The 24,357-nt window shown below is 42.4% G+C and overlaps 1 protein-coding gene across 5 annotated transcripts in view; it reads left to right on the top strand.

Annotated features, from left to right (window-relative positions):
• The window catches only part of LOC105017552 (MAM domain-containing glycosylphosphatidylinositol anchor protein 2), a 200,573-nt gene that overhangs the window by 112,379 nt on the left and 63,837 nt on the right, over positions 1–24,357 (top strand). For all 5 annotated transcript variants that reach the window (XM_020056496.2, XM_020056499.2, XM_020056497.2 and 2 more), the window contains exons 6-8: positions 96–365; positions 13,365–13,456; positions 13,554–13,791. In XM_020056496.2, coding sequence (XP_019912055.2) covers positions 96–365; positions 13,365–13,456; positions 13,554–13,791 — 600 coding nt within the window. The remainder of the gene's footprint in view (positions 1–95; positions 366–13,364; positions 13,457–13,553; positions 13,792–24,357) is intronic.

The raw sequence follows: 24,357 nt of genomic DNA on the forward strand, positions 1-24,357 counted from the left end.
TTGGTATGGTGTTCCTAATAATCCTTTAGGTGAGTGTATACCATAAAGTCTATAAGAAAACACTAAACCTCCTTCATCCTCTTCTTCCTCTCCAGCGTCTCCATCCATCAAGCTGCTGGTGGAGGACCCCATCGTGGTCAATCCGGGCCAGACTGTGTCCCTGGTTTGTATTACCACAGGCGGAGAGCCTAGCCCCACGCTGAGCTGGGTCAGCAGCTCCGACAGCCTGCCAGAGAAGAGCGTGGTGAAGGGTGGGACGCTCACCCTGCCAGGGATCACTTCAGATGACGCCGGGGTCTACAGCTGTGTGGCCAGCAACAACGTGGGCAACCCGGCCAAGAAGTCTACCACAATAGTGGTCAGAGGTGAGGGGGGCAGTGACGTGGGCATATCGTATAACTCTTAAAAAAACAATATCAGCCTTGTACCGAAGTTCTGACCTCTTTGTGACGTGGGCATATCGTAGAACCCTTAGAACAACGATATCAGCCTTGTACAGAAGTTCTGACCTCTTTGTGATGTGGGCATACCATAGAACCCTTAGAACAACGATATCAGCCTTGTACAGAAGTTCTGACCTATTTGTGACATGGGCATACCATAGAACCCTTAGAACAATGATATCAGCCTTGTACAGAAGTTCTGACCTCTTTGTGATGTGGGCATACCATAGAACCCTTAGAACAACGATATCAGCCTTGTACAGAAGTTCGGACCTCTTTGTGACGTGGGCATACCATAGAACCCTTAGAACAACGATATCAGCCTTGTACAGAAGCTCTGACCTCTTTGTGTTTTATTGCACTGTATGTGACTGATGGACTGAAACTATCTCAAAATAACTTATCTGAACTCATTTTCACCATTTAAGTGGCAGGAATGATTATTAAAATGGTTACGACAGAGTTACTGCATAGTCCCTTAAGTTCAACAGTTTCTATAGAGGTAATACATTTACCACAATAACCCCCGAGTTACTACAGTTACTGCAGAATTGTTGCTCCAGTTATTACATAGTTACTAGAGAGTTACTATAGTATCATTTTACTACCATTGACAGATGTCATTACAGGTTTTTCATTCGGAGAGCTGTAACACATTACGCTTGCCAGCCCCACAGGGTGGCTTATGTAAAGATTCCATTCAGTGCAAGAACAGTCTATGTTCTAGTTCTATGGGTGCAGCCAATAGCAATGTGTTGCATGTAAAATCCCTCATTAAAGACACTTATTAACTGGCCAATTAGTCGTTAAGCCAAGCCAGTGAAATTGAAGACACTGGCTATTTAGCCAACAATTGGGATGAAGACTTAGCGTCCAAGGCTCTTCCCCTCAGGGTGCTTGACACACGGAGCAGACAACAATTGTAAAGTTGCCTTTGGAGAAGCCGAAGTAGGGTGAGACATTGCGCCATTTCATATATATAGTGCGAGCTTCTGCTGTTGTGGTGATTTTGTGTGGGAAACTGTATTGCCAATATAATAAAAGAGCCAAGTGTCTGTGATTGCATTGGTTGAAGCACAGTGCATTTGAACATGCTGAAAACAACATCTGGTTTGGATAGTGATGGTGGTGTGTGTGTGTGTGTGTGTGTGTCTGGGTCTCTATATGAGTGTGTGTGTGTGTCTGTGTGTGTGTGTGTGCCATAGGGTTGAGCGATGGTACGATGCCAGCTTCTGTCTACAATGATTGACAGCCATCATTAATGGTGACAACATTACAATGTCACAGAAAAAGTATTACATTTGAACTTCACTAGTCGCGTTGGAGTCCTGCAGCATGCAACCATGCAGCGCAATTTCAGCTGATCCCAGATCAGCCCCAGTAGACATTATGTTATATGGCTAATTGTTTACAAAAAATGTAATGTGACTTGTTGGTCTAGGCTTGGTCTAAAGTATTCTTTCATGATCCATCTCCAAAATAAATCTATACGCTTAACTGAGTTCCATCTTAGGAAGTAGTTGGGGGTGAAGCCTAAATAAAAACCTAGTGGACCTTATAATGAGAGAGAACATACAAGATATACTAATCAATAGGTGTAGGAGGATATGCTCAGTGTAGCTTAGATCAAACATATGCAAAGCCTACAAAATGTATGTAGTTATATACATATTAGGCTATTCCAGTCAACAGCCAGCTTCATGGATGCATAGAAAAGAAAAAATCATTTTCAATTGTGGTCAATATTGGATACCACAAATGCTCTTCATGTCAAGTTGCATTTTATAGGTGCAATTCTCTCAAGTTTAACTCCTCTTAGGGCAGCAATCGTTTAAATAACTTAATTACTTACTTGTAATATGTAACGTGTTCCCCAGACCACATTGTTTAGTAATACATGCAGGTATAGTCACCTGTTGTTCTATTGAAATCAAGCTCGAGTTCATTAAAACAAACTTGATCGATGACTAACTAAATAAGCTAGATGTTGCTCCTAGTAAAATCTAAAATCCTTAAGCATATCATCTACTCACGCGTTAATCGAACAGGCCAGGTCCAAATACACCCAACAGTGAAATCGTTGTATACCTTAAAGGTACTGAGATATGTTTTTAGGAGCGACATCATTTGAATGCACATGGTATTGTAGTTATCTTTGTTCAGACCATCAATTCCAGAGCCTCAGGCCAGGTCTGCCTTTCCATGCATTGGGTGTGCTAGACAGGACCTATCTGCGTGGCACACAGAGATGCCCTCTCACCCTTATTTACTATTTATGCAGGGCTGAATGCGGATGTGCAATCTTTAGTTAACAATGCAGAAATCGATCTGCAAATAATCACTGTTCAAGCAAAATTGTTTTCAGAAAAATCCCATTTCACAGGGAAAGAAAATAGTACACTATAAGCCTACTTTGGCGGTTGCAGTAAATGTCAGTTTGACACATTAAACATATAAACAAACATTTCCATACTGCCAACATATCTATTAATGTCCTTCAATTGTATAATAGACATTAAATCCCACAGCAAGCCTTTTAAATAAGTATGAACAAAATGTCGACTTCTTTGCTTGATTTTGAATAAAAATTCTACAGCCATAAGATGAAATGAATTAATATTCATTACATTCTGTATAACCCTTCTTGTATGAAACTGTCTATGGCAAAACAATGAATAGGCATACCGTAGTCTAGAATTATAGCTGTGAAGACAGGCTTTACTATCCCACCAAGTCAGACATTGTTTTTAATGATTTAGGACAGCTCAACTGGTACATTATTTATTCGTCTTTGTGTGTGCGTGTGTGTGTGCACGTATTTGTTTGTGTGTCATTTTGTTGATGGCACCCCTAGCCCTTGAAAGCCCTCTGTTGCGGGTGTTACCAAAGGGGCTGTCTGTGTTTTCCACAGATCTGTCTTCAGCAGATGGTGGCGTTTCTGCCCATGCTGTCCCACCAGCCGTGCTGGCTCTTGGTTTGGCTCACGCTCTACCACAGTGCTGTGTATGCTCGTGCGCGCGTGTGTGTGTGTGTGTGCGTGCACACAAGCGTGTTTGGCTTGCCCCCTGTTACGACTTATCGCGCCGTTGGCTTGGCCCTGCTCATCTGCCATGATGCTTTTCGTGTATTGAAAGCAGGAGGGACGTCTCCAAATGCAGGTCAATATCCTGGCTGTCCGGGATCACATCGAAACGCTTGGCAAAGAAAAAAAGGACGCTTTATAGGAACAATGACTTGGACAATGGATGGGAGCTGTATTTTTCAACAGTGAATTGTTTAGTTAGAGAATGGGTTCACCGCGAGGCGTGTGTGTGCGCTGGCGTGTGGAGGTGTCAGTTTACGGGCGTCAGAGAGACAAACTCTGTTAGGAATGTCTTGAGGACGCCTAGGTTTTGTTAAAGAAACAAGCTTGACGGCATTCATCTTTTTTGCTCCTAGCACTCTTTTGCCTTTTACACATGCTGAGTACTGTGTCTGAGATTTTCTCTTGCACTCACGATTTTAAAGTGCTGGGTGCAGGAGTCTGAAATGAGGGGAGCTGGAGGTCAAATCAAACATCCACAATCAAACAGGTTTCTGCTGTACCGTCATCGTCATGTTGCTTCTTTCCCGACAGTTCCTCCAGGGACTTTCTTCCTTCCAGATTACTCCAAATGAGGGATCAGCAATTCCAGTCAGCAAACATGAACACAGACGCGCACACACACACACACAAACACAAACACTCAGAGACTCTTTTCACTTCTCGTTTTGGGTTTCTGTGTAATTATAGCAGAGAAAAGCTGCACTGTGTTCCATGGAGAGGCTCCTGCTGATGTGATTTAGGCTGTTTGTTAGGGAAAAACAAAGCCCAGATGATGTGACTTGTAACAGCCCGGATGTCAGCATGTAAATCAGCATGTGAATGACTCTGGAGCTCGTTTCTGGTCCGGAGCCGCGTACATTTCCATTTATTAAAGGACACATGTAAAGGTCTGGACTAGCGGGCCTGGCAGAGTGGAGCGGTGCGATCGGATGGTAAGGGGTGTGGTGTGTGTTCGCTGTGTTTGTGTGTGTTCGCTTGGGTGCATTCACAAGTGTCCAACCGGAAATTAAAGCAGAGATCAACCACAAGGTCGTTCGCAGCATCAGCTACCTGTCACTCGGCACATTGAACGTCCCTGTTGGCGTGCGCCAGTATATGTGTGTGTGTGTAGGTGTTGGCATGTGAAGGCATGTTGTGAACGTGTGATAATGGGAGGGTCCGGGTCGTGTGTCTTCGTGTGTGTATGTCTGCGTGAGTGAGTGAGCATGTGAGTGTGTTTGTGCGTGTGCGGCTGGGCTCTGGCGCTAAGGTCTTTGTACCCTGTAGGTCTTTACCCTTGAAGAATGTCACATAGACCAGCTATCAACAGAGCCATCTGGCCTTAAGAGGACTGCTAAGCTAGACCTACTAATTACGGATGGATGGATGGAAGACAGACAGAAGCCATCTTGTGGTGCCAAACTAGAGATGGCTATTGAGAGAGAGAGAAATGGGCAGTGTGAGTGTGACAGAACCCCTTCTAAGCATCCACCATTAGTCCCCATCTGAGGCAAGTGTTCTCGGTTGGAGCTAGCCATCTTCCAAAATGTTCCAGACACTCCCCTCACTCCCCTTGCTAGCTCTCCGTCCGGTCTGGAACATTCCGGCCTTCTCCAGGAGCGCTCGCTCCGTGGTGCTGGATCCCTGTGTGCAGGGTGATGACACGGCATGGCTGGGGGCGTTGTGATCCTGGAAGGGACCCAATCATGAACCATCTTTCAAAGTCAATTCAATAATTTCCTCCTTTTCAAGGTCAACGGGGCCTGCTCAGTATTTTATACCTGCCACACAGCATGATAGGATGTTAATTGTTTGATTGTGTCATGCATTACACCTGTATGGAAACATCTGCATTTGTTAGGTTCCTCCACTCTTTTATTCAGGTTTTTCCTTTAATTAGTCACCCGTCTCCATATGAATGTGTAGAAAGAGAAAGGCCGATAGAGAAAATGAGAGGTACAGGTGTCAGCCACATTTGACAGACAGTTCAACAGGGATGTGAATGTTTCTGTGTGTATGTCATTGTGTGGCCCTCTAGCAGCTAAGCAGCTCCCATGAGGGGGTATTGTAATCCAGCCTCTATGGAGGACCAAAAGCCCAACAGAGACATCCGTTTTTGTGTGATTATCTGACGATTCATGTTAAAGCCCACCGCTTGTTGTTATTCACCAACCGCCACAAAGACTATTACACACAGCCACACACAAATAAACACACTCACGCTCACGTTTCTATTCTTGTGGGGACCTAAACCTGACCCAAAAATGTAGTATGTTCCCTATATCTAAACACTTAACCTAAACTTAATGACTTAACGCTTACCCTAACCTACATAATTGAACCTTCATGTCTGGAGTTGAACTGGCCCTGATGCCTAAACCTAACCAGCAATGCCTAAACCTAACCAGTAATTCCTAAACCTAAAAGTAACCCCATTGCCAAATTGTATTTCGAATACGGAACAAGAAAACATATTCCCATTCAAAACCCTATTTTGACTAATGCTTAACTTAACCATGATCCTAACCCCAAAACCCATGAAACTACCCCTAAAACAGCCTTCCTCTCATGATGCCGGGGAAGTGTCCCCAGAAGGTCGGATTTTCCTAGTTTTCCTGGCCTTGTGGGAGGTACACTTCAGTAAAACAAAACACTTAGCTTTCTCTGGGAGAACATTAAAGTCTCAAGCACTTTGGCTAAACAGCACAGCAGGAGCCGCATCATGATTCTCATTCATAGAGCCAAACAAAGTGGCGGTAACTGAAGAAGCGTCCTATTCATTAATGCCGTAGCTCCAATGTCAGTGTAACCTCTTTAGATAATCAGAGGGGGGAACATCTTGCTTGGCGTTGCGAAAGTGTTGTCTAATGTCTGCGTATGCACTCAGAGGACTTCTGTGTATTTCATTCAAGTGTTTAACACCATAAAAAGGCCCGGCGAGTCATTTGGACTCAAATGTAATTTTAAATGGAAGTTCCTTACGTTCTCTTTCTGGTAAATCCGAGTAGGAATCTCTTCTGTGGAGAGAAGCTTTGACTAAAGCTCTTTTAAGCTAAAGGATACCCTGGATCCACTACTTATTTATAACAGATTTTCTCGCACACACACAGGTCCCCTTGTTCTATAAAAAAATAAAAACATGTATAAATATTTATATGTATATATCAGGGCGGTGAAGAGAGAACCAGCTATTAATAATGCAAGGAAAATGTGTTTTTGTGTACATTAACTATCTTTCTATGCCTAGGTGCTCATGGTACTTGGACACAGTAAGTTTCCTGTCTTTTTCCAATCTGTTATTTTCTTTCCAATTCGGGATCAGGCTCTCCGCGCCTCCCCACAACCTGCCCCTCCCCTCTCGAGCTCTGGTCTGTTATGCTTATTCGTCTCGGCCTCGGTTGGCTAGGCTAATTCGCCTCAGCCATTCTGTAGGATTCCAATTTTCGTGTCTGGGTCTTCCCTGTACGCCGACAAGCTGATCGCACAGATTCATCATATATGGATGAAGCGCTGGAATGGCTGTTAGAGCGGACTGAAACTAGCGCCGTGTCAGGTTTGCCCTTCAGCGGGAAATGGGAAAACTCTGTGAGCAGGCGGTTACTGCGTTAAAGATTCACTGGGCGTTTGTAGCGATTGCTGTTGTTGTACGGCCACAACACTGCACGCGGTCCCTTTTAGCAGACACCGTGTTAAACCAATGGACAGTACGTGAGCGGTACGTATATGGGAACAGCTCACGTCATAACCTGAAGAGGAAGTCACTGAGGAAGTAGCGAAAAGTCAGGGCGGGCTGGTCCTGATGGTGTGATAAACCCCTTCTGCACTTTGTTTGGACTAACAATGGAAGTGGATGTTTCAGGGAAGAACGCGCAGAGCTGGTTCGGTGAACAACGTGTTCTCAAGACAACGGTTTGGTGGTCTGCACTGTGTTGGACTTGACATTGGTTGGAGTGTTCTCAACGCTTAACTAGAGTAAAGTGGATTGTTGCATTTTTAAACCAATGCGAGCACTGACACCTGTGTGCCACACACACAAAGGAACCCCCACACACACACTCTCTCACACAAACACACACAATGGGATCTGATTGGATTATAGTAGTCCCCCAGGAACTGTTCTGTGTACTAGAATGAATGGAATGCTGTAATGGACCAGCTCTACACGGAGACAGCACAAAATAGCCTTTTATACAGTCGAGGAACCACTCTAAACCATTTTAATGAAATGACTCTCCTTACTCTACCTATTTCTATGTGCTTAACTATTCCTCTGATTAGAGCCATTCTGTACGTCATGTACACAGCTTCAAGTGTTTGTATAACTGCTTCCACCATTGTGTCCAGATGTCCAATATTATTACTGTACCGTGTTCCACCTTTCAGGGAGTGTTCCAACATATGGACGTTATTAAGTACTGAGGTGTTCTCTTGGGAGCGTGCACACAAAGAGGTCACTTGTCCTTAATACTGAGCGTTCCTATTGTGAAGGTCACTGTCTATCCCTAGCTATACTGTGATTCAGCACAAGTTATTTTATATTAGCAGACATACGAAATTGCATCCGCAACACATAATACATATCAGATGTAGAAACAAAAAAGCTGACTAAAATTCTGTATAGACATACATTCAACTCATAGCATAGATTTTTTAGACTGTATTCTAACGAAACAACTGGAATTGGCTGATTTCAAACTGGTACTAGCAAACTATTTCCTATAGCCACCATACACAGCTTTTGTTCTTCGGCTGTGATGTCATCGAGGTGAGTTTGAACTTTAACCTCAACATGCTATGTGAAGTTAGGTTGCTTCGCCTAGCTGGCCCATTTTCATTGGTTAACATCAGAATAATATTTGTAATTGTGGAAAATGCCATGGTCATAAGAAAGGTACAAGGGATGTGAAAGAGGAGACTTGAGGTTTCCCTCGTTGCCATATCTTTAAGGTCTGTTCACAGTTCCATCTCTCAACCCCTTCACCAGGATGACATAATATGGCCTCCAGATAACAAGATCCTCCAGATCCCAATCACAATGAACGCAGCACTCCTCCCAGCTCACAATCCCCGAAATACAATGCCCGTTCAAGAGTTTGTGATAGCTTTCTAATGTTCTTTGATCCTAGCATACCTTCTGTGTTTTTACGATTTAGCTTCTGCTAGTCTGTGCCTTTTTGACATACACACTTGCATTTTGTATTTTGCCTCCTAGTTTACATAGCAAGTATAGCAATAATATACATTACTATCTATAATATTCAATACTTCTAACTATATTGTTCATATACTCCATTCTACTCTTTTTAAAATTGCTGCTAGTTTACACTGTTATGTATATTATTGCTATATTTCTTGCTCTATTTTTGCTTTATATATCTCTTAATTCTTACTACGTAGATGTTGTGTGCCTTGTTACAAGAATTTCATTGTGCAGGATGACACTGTGTTGTTTGGTGCATTTGACAAATAAACCTTGAACTTCTGGATTTCCTTTGTTTGTATCGACTAGTCGACTTCTGCCTGTTCACATATGACCAACCTGTTTGCCTGCTCTTGGGTCTTGAGTTGAAATTAAATTCTACCCACTATGCAATTGGGACGATACCTCTGCCTCTCCCGAGTGGTATTATGGGAGAACCAATGGAGCAAATTTGTCAACAAGACTTTGTTTGTGAGAAATATTTAACTGCAGAGGATCGTTACCCAGGTTCACTTAGAAGAGGACTGAAGGTGAATGCAATTCCATCAAGTTACCCAGTTTAACCCGTGGAGACAAGGCAGTAAATAATACTTCAGAGTAAATAATTCTTCCAATTGCTATGTTATAATACACAAAGTACACATTGGCTCTGGATATTCTGGGCAAGGGTTGGGGATTAACATGTTCACCATCGCCCCCTTTACCTGCTGGCAAGCTTCTATTCAGTCAATTCATCGTCTGTATATTATGGTTAGAACAAATAAGGCTCTATCCCCCGAAAAACATCCTTCGTATGGAGTCAGACATAACATGCATGTATTTTCCTTTCTCTCTCAAGCAAATTAAGTTTGACTGTCCGAGGTGAATATCAGAGATCAAATAGGTAACTTGCTTTCTAGCTAGTGAATACTAACTTTAGTTTACTGTGATGTATACACTTACACTTCCTGAAAGAACACGTGGATTAATACAACTGTGAACAAAACTGACTGGTAAACACAGGAAGTACCCGTTTATTTGAAATGAGAATTTTATTGCAAAAATAAAACTTCATTTTGAGGAACAAAACATCGTCATGTTCTTTGAGGTAAACAACACCTATAGTCTTAGTTTGGACTGTTTTAGAGTAGTTTTCTGCTTGCAATGCAGCTTTTGCGATAGCGGTATGAACAATTTCCATTAATGAATTTGTGCAATGCTAATAACGCTAATTACAGACTGAGACAGAGCTGAATAATGGATTGTTTAAAATAGAATGACTCTTGATAAATCAAAATAAATATTATTTTTGAACGAACTATCCCTTTAAAGCACATACTGTCAATTTGAGGGTATCCAGATCATCCAGATCGGATTAACCATTTAGAAATCGCAGCATGTTTTATAGTAAGTCCTTCCGTTTTAGGGTGCATTAACATTATGTACAGTAAAGTAGCTATGTTTTGTAGTTTGTTTGAGTGCCTGAAGTTAGCTTTGCTTAGGAGTAGTTTGAATGCATGAAGTATTCTAGTTTAAGAAGAGTATGGCCAAGTTATAGCTGCTAGGTCACTGAGATTTGACAGTTCAGTGCAGAAGTCTAAAAATGCAGATTAGAGGCTGGTGTGATGTTGGATTACAAAATGATCTAATGTCGAGACACTGTTTTATGACGAGGTAGTATATCCCAATCAGTCCCAATACTGGCGTCCTACCTTACTATATACAAAACAGTACTTCACCATCAGTAGTATGTACATGTAGTATGTAATATGCGATTTGAGATTTGGCCATTGCTTTCGATTTACATATAGTATAGTGGTTGGCTATTTAACTGTCATTGTTTTCTAAAGAAACAAACCTGTCATGGAGTGATTCTAAATAAATGAACCCGCCATGTTTCAACTAATTGGTTTAACAATGGAGAATTATATAACCGACACCCAGCACGTGTATAGCTTAGCGGCGTAGTGGTTAAAGACACAGCCTGTCACAGGAGACACCGGTTTGAATTCAGTGAAGGCAACACCATCATCCCTTCTAATCACGGGCTGGCCAAACTAGGCTTGCCTGGTTCCTTTTCTTGTTTGGACATCCAGAAGAGAATTTATCATTCCAGTTCATCTGTTCTGATATGGTTTTTAGGCATGTTTCAGTTATGGTAGTGACTGTCAAAAGACCTGCGTAACAAGGTAATGGAACTTTATAAAGATGGAAAAGGATATAAAAAGATATCCAAAGCCTTGCAAATGCCAGTCAGTACTGTTCAATCACTTGTTAAGAAGTGGAAAACTTGGGGACCTCTTGATACAGAGCCATGGTCAGGTAGACCAAAGATTTCAGCCAAAACTTCCAAAAGAATTGTTTGGGATACGAAGAAAAAAACATAGGTAACCTCAGGAGAAATACAGGCTTCTCTGGAAAAAATCGGTGTGGTTGTTTCAAGGAGCACAATATGACGATACTTGATCAAAAATGAGCTGCATGGTCGAGTTGCCACAAAAAAGCCTGGTTACAATATGCCCGACAACACCTTGACACGCCTCACAGCTTCTGGCACACTGTAATTTGGAGTGACGAGACCAAAATAGAGCTTTATGGTCACAACCATAAGCGCTATGTTTGGAGAGGGGTCAACAAGGTCTATTGTGAACAGAATACCATCCCCACTGTGAAGCTTGGTGGTGGCTCACTGATATTTTGGGGTTGTGTGAGCTCTAAAAGCACAGGGAATCTTGAGAAAAGTTATGGCAAGATGAATGCAGGATGATATCAGAAAATACTGGCAGAGGTGAAGGTGAAGAGTGGCCATTACAGGTCTCCTTAATATCATCGAGCCACTGTTCGGGGACATCTCAAACGTGCGATTCATGCAAGACGACCAAAGACTATGCATGACCCGGAGGTATTTTGCCAATACGAATGGGCAGCTATACTACCTGCAAGAATTTGGGGCCTCATAGACAACTATTACAAAAGACTGCATGCTGTCATTGATGCTAAAGGGAGCAATACACAGTATTAAGAACTAAGGGTATGTAGACTTCTGAACAGGGGTCAGTTAAATTCTTCCTTTGTTGCTATGTTTTGTTTTATGATTGTGCCATTCTGTTATGACCTACTGAACAGCTGAATGTGAATCCCATATGAAATAAAAGACATGTTTTGCCTGCTCAGTCATGTTTTCTTTACAAATGGTACATATATTACCATTTCTCCAAGGGTATCCAGACATTTGAGCACAACTGTACATTGGTTGATGTTTGCATATATGGCCATTTGCAGAAAATCCCTGACTATCTTAATTCAAACATTTGTTAGAAATGGTTATAAAAAATTGCTCTCAAGACCACAAAGTTCTTGAGGTACAACAAGTCTAATCAGACTTGGGTGAAACTGCATTCAAATATGACCCAAACTCATGGAATTGCATGCATAGAGCCTTTAAGCTTGACGTTTCTGTACTTGAATGATACATTCTGATAAATTTTTATTATTAATTGTGATTCACCCAGCTCTGGTTTACCAAAACACAACGTGGAATTGATTTTATCCCAGCATGTATAACAATGTAGCCTGACATGAGTCTAAAATGTTTACAAGAAATGTCAGCTGTAATTCATTCCTTCACCGGATCACATCATCACAGACATTGATTTGAACCATTCAGTCTGATCTTTCGGTGCCAGACCTTTTTTGGACCCTGATAAAAACAGGTCTTTGGGTCTGTTAATGTTCAACAGTTTGTGGTGTGTGTATCTGCCACCAGGTGTAACGATATTCATGTATTTTAAATGGTCAAATGATATCGAATAACATCAAAACTCCTCCCTTCGCTCAGCTTCAGCGTCACAATGTTTTGCACATTCAATTTGCTGTGTTTAAATCTGACATGCAGGTTTTGTTTTCATTTTCCTCCTCACCAAGCTGAATATGATAATGTCACCAGGGAATTGCTAGATGAAAAGATTTCCGTGGCACCGTCAGTCTTTTTCCCGTGCACACGAGATGAATGGTACCGCCGAAGCTCTGAAAAACAACGCAACATGCATTATAATGGAATCAGCCTTCTATTCGTTTCTCTCAGAAGAGCTGGGTTTGGAGACGGTGTTTGGAAACTAAACGGGATTAGCAATAAAATATGTTTCCATTGATATTTTTCAAAATGTTGAGCTTTCTGCCCGTGTGTGTGTATATGTTTGATGACTTCCTCTCCAATCAGTGATAGCAACTCTTGCTTGATTGGATGTACCTCATCTCAGACTGACTATGAATGGCCAAAGTGAATCTCAGACAAACATATTTCAATCTGATCAGCAAGAAGTGAGTTTGCTACTCTACAATTTGCTATCCCATTCAAAATCAATTTCCGAAGCATTTATAAGCGTCACTAAATGTGGTTTTGTACTCTTTCCTCTGACTTCCCAGCTGGTGTGCTAGTTCCCTTTTTTAGGTTGGAAAAGGGAAAGAAAACACTGTTTCCCTGTCTACATATAGACAGAAGACCAACTGTATCTGTAATTGTTTTGCAAATATCAGTGAAGCAAATGTATGTCTATGGCTACATTCAAATTGAGAGTGATTCAGAATTACTCCTGTGGATAACCCAGACATTCCTACAGACCTGGAACCTCTCTGAAGTTCTGATGTGTGTGTGTGTGTGTTATTGTTCTCTCCGCAGCGCTGAAGAAGGGACGTTTCTGGATCACCCCCGACCCTTACCACAACGACGACAACATCCAGATCGGTCGTGAGGTGAAAATCTCCTGCCAGGTATGTACCCACAGACACACGCGCGTACGTAGACACACACACACACACACACACACACACACACACACCTTTTTCACACTCCTGCTCAACGATCCAGGTGGAGGCCACACCCCCCGAGGAGCTGACGTTTGGTTGGCTGAAAAACGGACGTGCCCTGCGCAGCTCAGAGCGAATGGTGATCACCCAGACAGACCCGGACATCTCCCCGGGAACCACCAACCTGGACATCATCGACCTGAAGTTCACCGACTTCGGCACATACACCTGCGTGGCCGCTCTGAAGGGGGGGGGCATACCTGAGATCAGCATCGACGTGAACATCTCGTCCACTACTGGTGAGTCTCACACACCGACATGTCAGAGCAGGAGACACGCATACGCTCCCCAGCGCTCAGCCAGAGCACAGTACTGGTGAACTGCACTGCTCCGGGCGTACTCAGACACAGCAGGGAAACTATACATAGAGTGCTTTCGGAAAGTGTTCAGATGCCTTCACTATCTTCACATTTTGTTGTGTTCCAGAGATAATTTACAATTGATTCAAAATACATGTTTTTCCATCAGTCTATTACAAACAGTACCCCGCTAATGGCAAAGCAAAAATATGTTTTAGGATAAAAATGATCAAACTAATGTACATAAGTATTCAGCCCTTTGCCATGACAGCCCAAATTGAGATTAGATACATTCTGTGCCCTTTGTTCCCCCTTGATGTCTCTGGTGCTTGATTTGTAGCAAATTCAGACAGCCAACTTTCTATATAATGAACTCTCCATAGACCTCTGAGATGCTGAGGCATACTCCTGGACAAGGTTATGAAAAAATGCTAAAGCGCTGAAAGTTCCAAGGTTCACAGTGGTATCCATCCATTATGAAATGGAAGACTCTTCCGAGAGCTGATGAATAGTGCAAAATACAGAGAGTTCCTTGAAGATCCAGGAGCACAGACTGGCATGGATATTCACCTTTCAGCACAACAATGACCTAAAGGACACAGCAATGCTAGAGCGGCATTAAGACAGATCTGTGAATGTCCTTGAGTGGCCCAGGGCTAGCCCAGACTTGGACCACATTAAACAACTGTGGAGAAACCTACGTTTGCAGTTCACCAACACTCCCCATATACACAACAAAATATGGAGAACGTCACTCCTCATAAACACAATAAAATATGGAGAACGTCACTCCCCATAAACACAACAAAATATGGAGAACGTCACTGCCAATAAACACAACAAAATATGGAGAACGTCACTCCCCATAAACACAACAAAATATGGAGAACGTCACTCCCCATAAACACAACAAAATATGGAGAACGTCACTCCCCATAAACACAACAAAATATGGAGAACGTCACTCCCCATAAACACAACAAAATGTGGAGAACGTCACTCCCCATAAACACAACAAAATATGGACAAAGTCACTCCCCATAAACACAACAAAATATGGAGAAAGTCACTCCCATTAAACACAACAAAATATGGAGGAAGTCACTCCCCATAAACACAACAAAATATGGAGGAAGTCACTCCCCATAAACACAACAAAATATGGAGAAAGTGAAGGGATCTGAATACTGTAGATTATCAGGAATGAACCAATGGTCATAAACACACACACGACATTAGAAAGGCTTTTTTTATTCCTTTCTTTAGTCAACTATTGAATTTTCCGCTATTCATTTATCCAATAAGTGACCTATTTTCATCCCCAAACTAATCAGAACCAAACATCCAATCATATTGCCTGGTATTTAACTACAGAAACTAAGGTTTCATCTTTAAATGTACCATATCCCCTGTAATTCACTACTTGACCCAGTCTCTAGTTAATGGTAATGGGCTAAATAGGGAAATGGGAGTCTTTAAGGACCCAGCCTTTCTCCCAAACTAATTCCATCCCCTCCATTCATTTAATCGTCTTCTGCTCCTAGCTTTTGTGCAACAAACATGACATGCATTCAATATACATCCAACCTGGGTGACATCAGATAAGGTCATTTTGGTGGTTAGACTGGAATAGTGGCTTTGTTACAAGAGAACAACCAGAGGTTGAGCTTTTGGTTGTTGCCAGAGCCACAGGACTCATGTGGTCGGTGGATTGACAGGGGTCAGGGAAGGAAGGGGTAGTTGGGGGGAGGAAGGAAGACAAGAAGGGGTTAGATAGAAGAACAAGCGCACAGGGTTCGGATAGGGGGCTCAGGGTGACATCGTGGGTAATCCCTGCTCAGAGGTTATTCATTGATCGCTCATCCCTGTGTGTCGCAGTGTCATCTCCTATTATTGTACTGCCTCCATCTCCAATGGAAGGTATCCGATCAATAATATCAGGGCTTCTCCGATTGGGAATTTCCACTTGGAATTCATCAGCCATGAAGGCTGGTAGTCTCTCATCCTGAGCCTGTTTGTTCCCAGATTGGATTTACCAATTGAGACGTGGTTCTGCTCCTGAAGAAGCGTTCCGAAATTGTGGGCTGCAGGTTTCGTGTTTTTGAAATGTTTGTTAATATTGTTAATATACCGTGTGTGTTTGTGACTTATGGTGGTTATGGTTATAGGGGTTTTGGTTAGGGTCAGTGGTTAGGAATCATTGGACTTTTTGATTTGGAAATGTCCCTAAAAGTGTAGTAAATCAAAATACCTTTATGTGTGTGTGTGTATGTGTGTATGTGTGTGCTTACACATCTGCCTGTGCTCACTTTCCTCTACGTACGTAGCTCTTGCAAGCCCCCTTTCTCTCTTTTAACTGCACATCATCTATGACAACCCACCCTGCTGCCGTAGAAACATGAAAGCCTGTTGTCGACCTTTGTGCATAATTAGCGTAAGATAATCCTTTGATAATCCTCGGTGCAATAAAACAGTGGGATCAATCGCACCTGCCCAGTTTGTTTCCTCATTATCTTCTAAGTAGTGCAGCCTTTTCTTTTGGAGGATGCGCGCACGCGAACGTGTGTGTGTGTGTGGGGCCCACTGATGCAGGAACAGTCTTTAATGTGGAACAACACTGCTGCTGTCTGAGTGGAGAAGAGAGAAACACAAAGGAAAACAGTTCATATGATTATAATATACTGTAACATGAAAGGGACTTTTGTGCTTGGATGTGATTCTTTTTAAGCATTATCGTTTTATTTTTTGGGGTGCTGTACCTGGGGTTGCTGATGTGATATGATAAAAAGGTGAGTATAGAGTGATGCAGCCAGCATTAAACTATTATAGAATCAAACTGTGTACTTCTTTGGTAAATGTCATTCTCAAGATTTATTTGGGGCCTACACTGCTAAGTTCAGAATTAGCACAAGTGCTGTATCAACACAAACAGTCTTTGTTTCATATATTGGATGTCACTACTGTACAAATTAACTTAATGGGCAATTTCGATGTCAGCCAATGACCGAGCAGTTTATTAGCCTATTAACCAATGGCAAGACTGTGAAGTTAGTAGTTAGGAGGAGTTACTCTGTAAGGGCCTATATAATCTGTTATGTATAGTACGTCAACTAGTCATGGAATCCGCACGATAAAACTCCAACCACAGAAACCTGTTATAAAAAATCTGAATCACATGAATCTGCAAAGGACATTTACACACAGCCAGAACCTTAAATGGTCCTGCCAGTGGTAGACAACATATGTGAATGAATACAGAAAATGTACACAATGAATATCTTCAACACTGGTCTTCTTTAATGCTGCGTCTACGTTAAAGTTGTCAGAATTACAGACATTGGGTGGTGAACATAGCGTGAGGCAATGGGATAAGAGCCGAGTTTAAAGATGAATGTTCAGATGATGTTACAGATTGTACATTTACAATTTCGGTAAAATCTGGATGCAATGAGATGAGCATAGTTTGGGTGCAGCTGTCTAGTTTACTGTTTTCAGTAAAGAGCATTGTTTGTCTCTGTGGGGCAGTTCACTCCTTGGTAGGACAGAAGACTACTTTGTAGGGAATAAACTAAATGTATTTAACATTCGCCCATAAGACAAACTGGATTCATCAGTGATTCCTATGTCCTGAAACTTTCTAAAGAGGCAGTAAGAATTTCCCCTCTGTGTGCATTTGCCTGTGGTGTTGTCATAGCCATTAGCATAATGAAAACAATTGTGTTCTGGTAGATAAAGTCTTCTCCACAAACCTTCTTCCAGTTAAATGTGACATATATCCTAGTTGTTAAAGCATTTGACCAGTAACCAAAGGTATCTTGTGGTGTCCCTGTGCAGTTAACATTAATTACTCCCAAGTTGTTGAAGTAAACATCTTAGGTCAGCTAAACAAGCCTGAAAATATGCACACTTGAGGTAAAGTTAACGATCACCACCACCACTTTCCTCAACTAAATTTTTTTCTCTCCCAATGTGGTTTAAGTATTATTGTGGACTTACAACATTCAATAGTGTTCCCAATTGTTTTCTATTAAGAAAGTGTTTTTTTTTTTTGAGCAAAAACCCAGAAAAATAATGGTCAGGCCCCCCACCACATAAAAAAGATTGTATAGTGTTTTTTTGGAGGATAACTAAGACATCTCTGCTGCCCTACTGAAGGGAAAGAGGTAATTACAGTCTCATTTAGAAAAAACATTTAGAGCAGATTACGCAGCATCTCTGCCAGGGCCACATGTCGTGGAAGTGCTTGGAGAGAGATGAAGACTCATGCACAAGAAGTGTTTAGAAAGGGTTGGAGTCAATCTAAAGTATCACAGTAAAACTCCATGGCAGCTAAACACTGCTCCAGGCCAAGTAAAGGATGGCAACTATTCCTGCTTGTCATTTTGTAAATGCCTGATCTCTAAGGCAAAATTCTGTGAGTGGCATTTGAGATAATGCATGGGTCAGTGAGACTCTCTTCCCTGACCATGTGGGCCAAACAGATCAAGCTATATACAGTTAAGTCCGGAAATATTTGTACACTGACACTATTTTAATAATTTTGGCTTTGTACGCCACCACAGTGGATTTGAAATGAAACAACTGAGATGCAATTGAAATGCAGACTTTCTGCTTTAATTCAAGGGGTTGAACAAAAATACTGTATGAAACATTTAGGAATTGCAACCATTTTCATACACAGTCCTCTTATTTCTGGGGCTCAAATGTAATTGGACAAATGAACACAATCATAAATAAAATGTTAATATTTTATATTTTGTCAAGAATTCTTTGCAGGCAATGACTGCTTGAAGTATGGAACGCATGGACATCACCAAACGCTGGGTTTCCCCCTTTGCGATGCTTTGCCAGGCTTTTACTGCAGCTGTCTTCAGTTGTTGTTTGTTTGTGGGTCTTTCTGCCTTAAATTGTGTCTTCAGCAAGTGAAATTCCTGCTCGATCGGGTTGAGATCAGGTGATTGACTCGGCCTTTGCAGAATATTCCACTTCGTTTCCTTAAAAAACTCCTGGGTTGCTTTGCAGTATGTTTTGGGTCATTGTCCATCTGTAAAGTGAAGTGCTGTCCAATCATCTTTGCTGAATTTGTCTGAATCTGAGCAGAAAATATGTCACAATACCCTTCAGAATTCATCCGGCTGCTCCTGTCTTCTGTCACATCATCAATAAACAGTGCCATTGGAAGCCATGCATGCCATCACACTTCCTCCACTGTGTTTTGCAGATGATGTGGTATGCTTCGGATCATGAGCCGTTCCAAGCCTTGTCTGTTCTTTTATCTTCCCATCATTCTAGTACAGGTTGATCTCAGTTTCATCTGTCCAAAGAATGCTGTTCCAGAACTGGGCTGGCTTTTTTAGTTGTTTTCTGGCAAGGTCTAATCTGGACTTTCTATTCTTGAGATATATGAATGGTTTGTGCCTTGTGGTGAACCCTCTGTATTTGCTCTCGTGAAGTCTTCTCTTTACGGTAGACTTGGATAATGATATGCCTATCTCCTGGAGAGTGTTCTTCACTTGGCTGGATGTTGTGAAGGTGTTTTTCTTTACCATGGAAAGGACCCTACGATCATCCACCACTGTTGTCTTCCATGGACGTCCAGGCCTTTTTGTGTTGCAGAGCTCAGCAGTATGTTATTTTTTTTCTCAGAATGTACCAAACTGTTGATTTGGCCACTCCTAATGTTCCTGCTATCTCTCTGATGGAATTATTATTATTTTTGCCTAAGAATGGCCTGTTTCACTTGCATTGAGAACTCCTTTGGCTGCATGTTGTGGGTTCACAGCATCAGCTTCCAAATGTGAATGCCACATCTGGAATCAACTCCAGGCCTTTTATCGGCTTAATTGATGAAGAAATTATTAAGGAATTATTATAATTATTAAGCCCACAGCTGTTTTTGAAACAGCTTTGGAGTCAATTGTCCAATTACTTTTGGTCCCTTGAAAAAGAGGGGGCTACATATTACATCCTCCAATTTGGGTGTGAATATCCTCAAATGAAAGCTGAGAAACAGCACTTTAAGCCCATATTAATTATTTAAATGTAACTTGAATATATTTTGGTAAACAGACAAAATAACAAAACTAGTGTCACCGTCCAGTTATTTCCGGACCTTACTCTAGATGTTTTATATGTTTGCCCTTTTGTTTTAGATATTAATCATAAAATATTGCACTGGGCAATCTTTATCCATAGATGTATAGATGTTTCACATTCTCCTTTGTAAGTCACATCAAGAGGGGTAGCGTAACAATTTTTTATTTACAACAATCAAAGTTGCATAAAATCCATTACAGCAGATGAATGACGAGTGCAGGCAAATCTGTTCCTCACGAAGAGTTCAGTTTTGCCCATCCTTGCTTTCCAAGCACAGCCCCTAGAGTGCACAGCCCAGCCTCTACCTCACCCGACAACCATTTTCCTTCAGGCAGCCCAGGCTAACACTTATCCTGAGCAAAACTCACACCATATTTCTTACTACCCCCCCCCTTCTCTCACCCCAAACACACACACACACACACAAAAGTGTGCTAATATTTGCAATCATCCCACTCTCATTAGCTAGCCAAGCCTCTCTTTTTTTCATTTGATCACTCTGATATTCCAAAGCGAATTAATTATTCATGAGCAGAATCTAAACGAGAGCCCAGATTTCCCCGTCCAGTATATGGCCGCCTCCGTTCTCATGCTACCGGGTCAACACAGTCACCGTCCTCTTACTCTACTGTAGCTGAAGACAACTACAGAGGGAGAAAGAGACAGTGACTTGTCCTATTCCGCTTAAATGAATCACATTCCCCATTGCAACTTGTGTGATCTGCACTTAACAGGGGGGTACATTTGTTCACATTAAAGTCTATTGAAAGACAAGGAAAATAGATTGACCTACTATAGTGACTATCTGGCAAGCTTTCAGTGAACCCAATCCTTATTCTCTGAACTATGTTGCAGCCTTGGTTACACGTGGCAACAAAATATCAAACCTTGCCAATTTGCTACAGTATACACACAGTTGTAATTGAGCATCGTACTCCCACATCTCCAACCCAGTCCCACAGAGATATAAGCTCCACTGGTTTCTATCGTGGCTCCTAGCTCAGCCCGAGACCTGTAGTAATTGATTCAAAATAATTATTATTGGGATAGAAAATCACCTCTCTCTTTCTCCCACATTTGGGGAATGAATCTGTTCCTGAATAAGCAGTTTCTCAATCATCAGCCGTTTTCACACCTGGGAAACCCAACTGCATAGAACACTGCTCCACCCAAATGAATAACTGCAGTTAATAAATCACGCAAATCAATTAAGGGCTCAGTTGATTAAAAATAAGGCACCACGCTGTATTAATAAATATTGGTTAGAGACCCTGGCCTTCTAGAAGCAGAGTTAGACTTGGAGACCACCTCTAATTTGATTTATTTAATTTGGAATATTTGCCTTGGGTAATATTGCTCTCTCAGAACCTTAGTTCAGCCCCACTGCAAAATATTACCTCAACCCTTAGCCATCCAGAATCAGGGGTTGAGACCGTTTTGAAATGATCCATGTCTTTAGCCCATTACTCTGTCTGTCTTTCTCCGTTCTATCAGTTAAACTGTCCAATGTTTGTGTTTGCTATAATAAAATGGAAAGATAGACACAGCAACCCAAATATAATATAAAAAGTGGAGCGCTGAGTTGCAATTTAATATGTTATCTAGCAAGCATAAACACTCTTTCTCTCCAGTTCCCTTGTTGGCTCACTGAAGTTATGGGTGAATGAGTCAATGCATTTGTTTGTAAGTTCTCTGTTGATTCAACCAACTCTGTCAGGTTTGCTTCAGCTTCCGTGCCTTTTAGTGAACAGCAAGTTTCACATCAGCGAACGGAATCTCCACTAATATAACCTGTTTTATGAAATAGTCGGTAAGTGTAGCTAGAGAAGTAAAGCCGTTTTTAGTGATGGATGGAGCTGTTGTTCACCCCTGTTTGTGAAATGCCACACATCACGGCTGAGGAGAACCAAATTTGCCATGGTGACGATCAGATATGGCCAGACCCGAAACCTTTCAGTGGTGTGTGCGGTACCTTGTGAGAAGAAACGCACAGAAATACAAAAAGCCCACACACGCACACACGCACACACGCACACACGCACACACGGCCACATAAGACATTCACGCACGTACGTGTAAACATTTGCACGTGTTCTAGTCCTGGAGGATTACACATGTTCTCATGAGTGACTTTCCCTGTGCCCTTGTGGCTTGCTATGTCCCCCGTAGGACTGACCCAGTATGTCCCAGCAGCAAATGGTGCTCACAGACACTCACACTCCCCACAGGGGTATAGCTCAGAGGAGCTCCACGGAGAGCGCTGTCACAGATCACAAATGTTTCTATCCTAGGGTCAACTCTCTCTCTCTCTCTTTCCCTCTACGTCTGAAACACTCAATTAGCATAGTGTTAGCATTGAGAATGGGAAGTGAAGTCACGGCACTCGCGCAAAGAGCCCTGTTGAGTCGTCGTTTATTTTCAGAGCGGGCGCGTCGCCGTGCCCGCCCGCTCCCCCTGACCCCTGCGCCTCTCCGAGCTGCGTTAAAAGAACAAGTACCGAGCACCTCCGTATATTGGCAGTCAGCTCACATAGTCAGCTGTCTGTTGTGGCGGTAGCGGCGGATCCCTGGAAGGCTCCGGCAATCAGCCTCTGAACGAGTGGAGTCATCCTAGCTGACACCCCAGAGAGGGGGCAGCCTGGCCGGGGTACAAACAGGAGTGTCCGAACCTGGGTCGGACTGAGCCCATGGGGAAATCAAACCTTACATGCAGACACACCTTCTGCAAGCATGCGAGCGCACACACACACACACACACACACACACAAGGGCGCAGCAGGCACCCATGGGGGTACAAATAGTGTGTGCGCGTTTGTGCGTGAGTGTGTGTTCTCGTTAAATGTCATACAGACATGTACAGACACAAACCAGTGACACAGCACGAGAGAGAGAGAGTGTGTGTACGTGTGTTGCCACAATGGGACAAAGGCAGTAGATACATGGGTTTCCATTACAATTGCATTCTCCAGCCAACAGCACAAGCCAGTACCTGTATATGCCCAGTGGGCTGGAGCGACATGGAGGGGCTAGCTTTCTGTTTGAACGTGAGCACAGACGATATGTCTCGTGTGGGCACTGATGGCCTATGTGTTGGTTGGCATGTCATGTGGCTGAACTGGCACACAGCGTATCAGGACATTTGCAAACAATGTTCGTTGCCACTCTGGAGATCCCGGGAGACCCCGAGTGGCACAGCGGTCTAAGGCCCTGCGTTGATGTGCTTTAGTGGCCCTGCTGCCGTTTTTTTTTTTTCTGGTTGTGTCATTTTGTGGCCCACAAAGAGCGACGTGAATTGCCCGATCACCATCCTGGTTCCGGGAGGATTAAGCTGGCAAGGGTTGACTGGTCACGTTGAAGTTCTAGCGTCTTCTAAAGACAGATCACGTGTCTGTAAACTAACTGTGGTAATTAGCCAGAGGAGCCTTCTCATCCAGCCACATTGGTTCCAGCTAAGGGAAAACCTATGAAATGTTTTAGCTATTTTGTAAAAAAAAGTCCTAAACAGTCCCTTGTGCTGGTTCCCCTCACAAGTGTGTTTTCATTCTTCTCTCCGTAGCGCCTGTACAGAGGATTCTAGTCTATTTAATTATGTTTGGCCCTGCTGTGATGAGGTTGTGCGATGTTGCAAGCCAATAAATTGCGATATACGTAATGCACATGCTGCCTCGGTCCGCCTGGTGGTCATTTGGTCTGCTAGCTCACAATGAAAGATGAAAGTGTTTGGCTTCTAAGGAAGTAGCTTGTTTTCTGAGGCGCAGTGATGGTGGCAGTGCTACAGGCGCAACGCCTAACCTTCTTAACGGGCCACACCGGCGGACCCCAAAATGTCAAAGGCAGAATGTTCACAGCCTTCAGTAGAATGTATCGCTTTGCTGCGCCCTGTTCATCATGTGGCGCCATACCCACCAGCAGAAATAGGATATTTTATTTGTTTAACGTTTACATTTTTAAACAAATGCCAGTTTAAACGTCAAGAAAAGTTGTAGGCTAATCCCGGCTGAATAGCAGTGTGATAAGAAGGCTTGGCGGGATTTGGCTACTCTTGTTGTTGGAGTGATGTCTTTTAGTGACCATACAAATCCATTAAAGTCCCTAATAAACAGTTGCTAAATGTAGTATTAATTGCATATTAACGACTGATGTTGCTGTTCTGTTAAGTGGCTTAATAAACAATTTAAAGTTTCATTTTTTGGTCGCTTTGGTACTATTTACACAAGCATGCGGTAAGTATTCACAGCTCTCAATACAAAAAATAAGCGGATCATTGAAAAAAAAGCAATTTTTTCAGAACTTAAAGTACATTTTATGTTGACTAAAGACGATACACATGCACCAGCAGTCAATGTTCATCTAGAAATACAACCCTCACATGAAATGTGTGATGAGCCACAAAAGACCACTGCATTGATCA

Source organism: Esox lucius, chromosome 18 (genome assembly GCF_011004845.1).
Source record: "Esox lucius isolate fEsoLuc1 chromosome 18, fEsoLuc1.pri, whole genome shotgun sequence".
NCBI classification, from domain to species: Eukaryota; Metazoa; Chordata; class Actinopteri; order Esociformes; family Esocidae; genus Esox; species Esox lucius.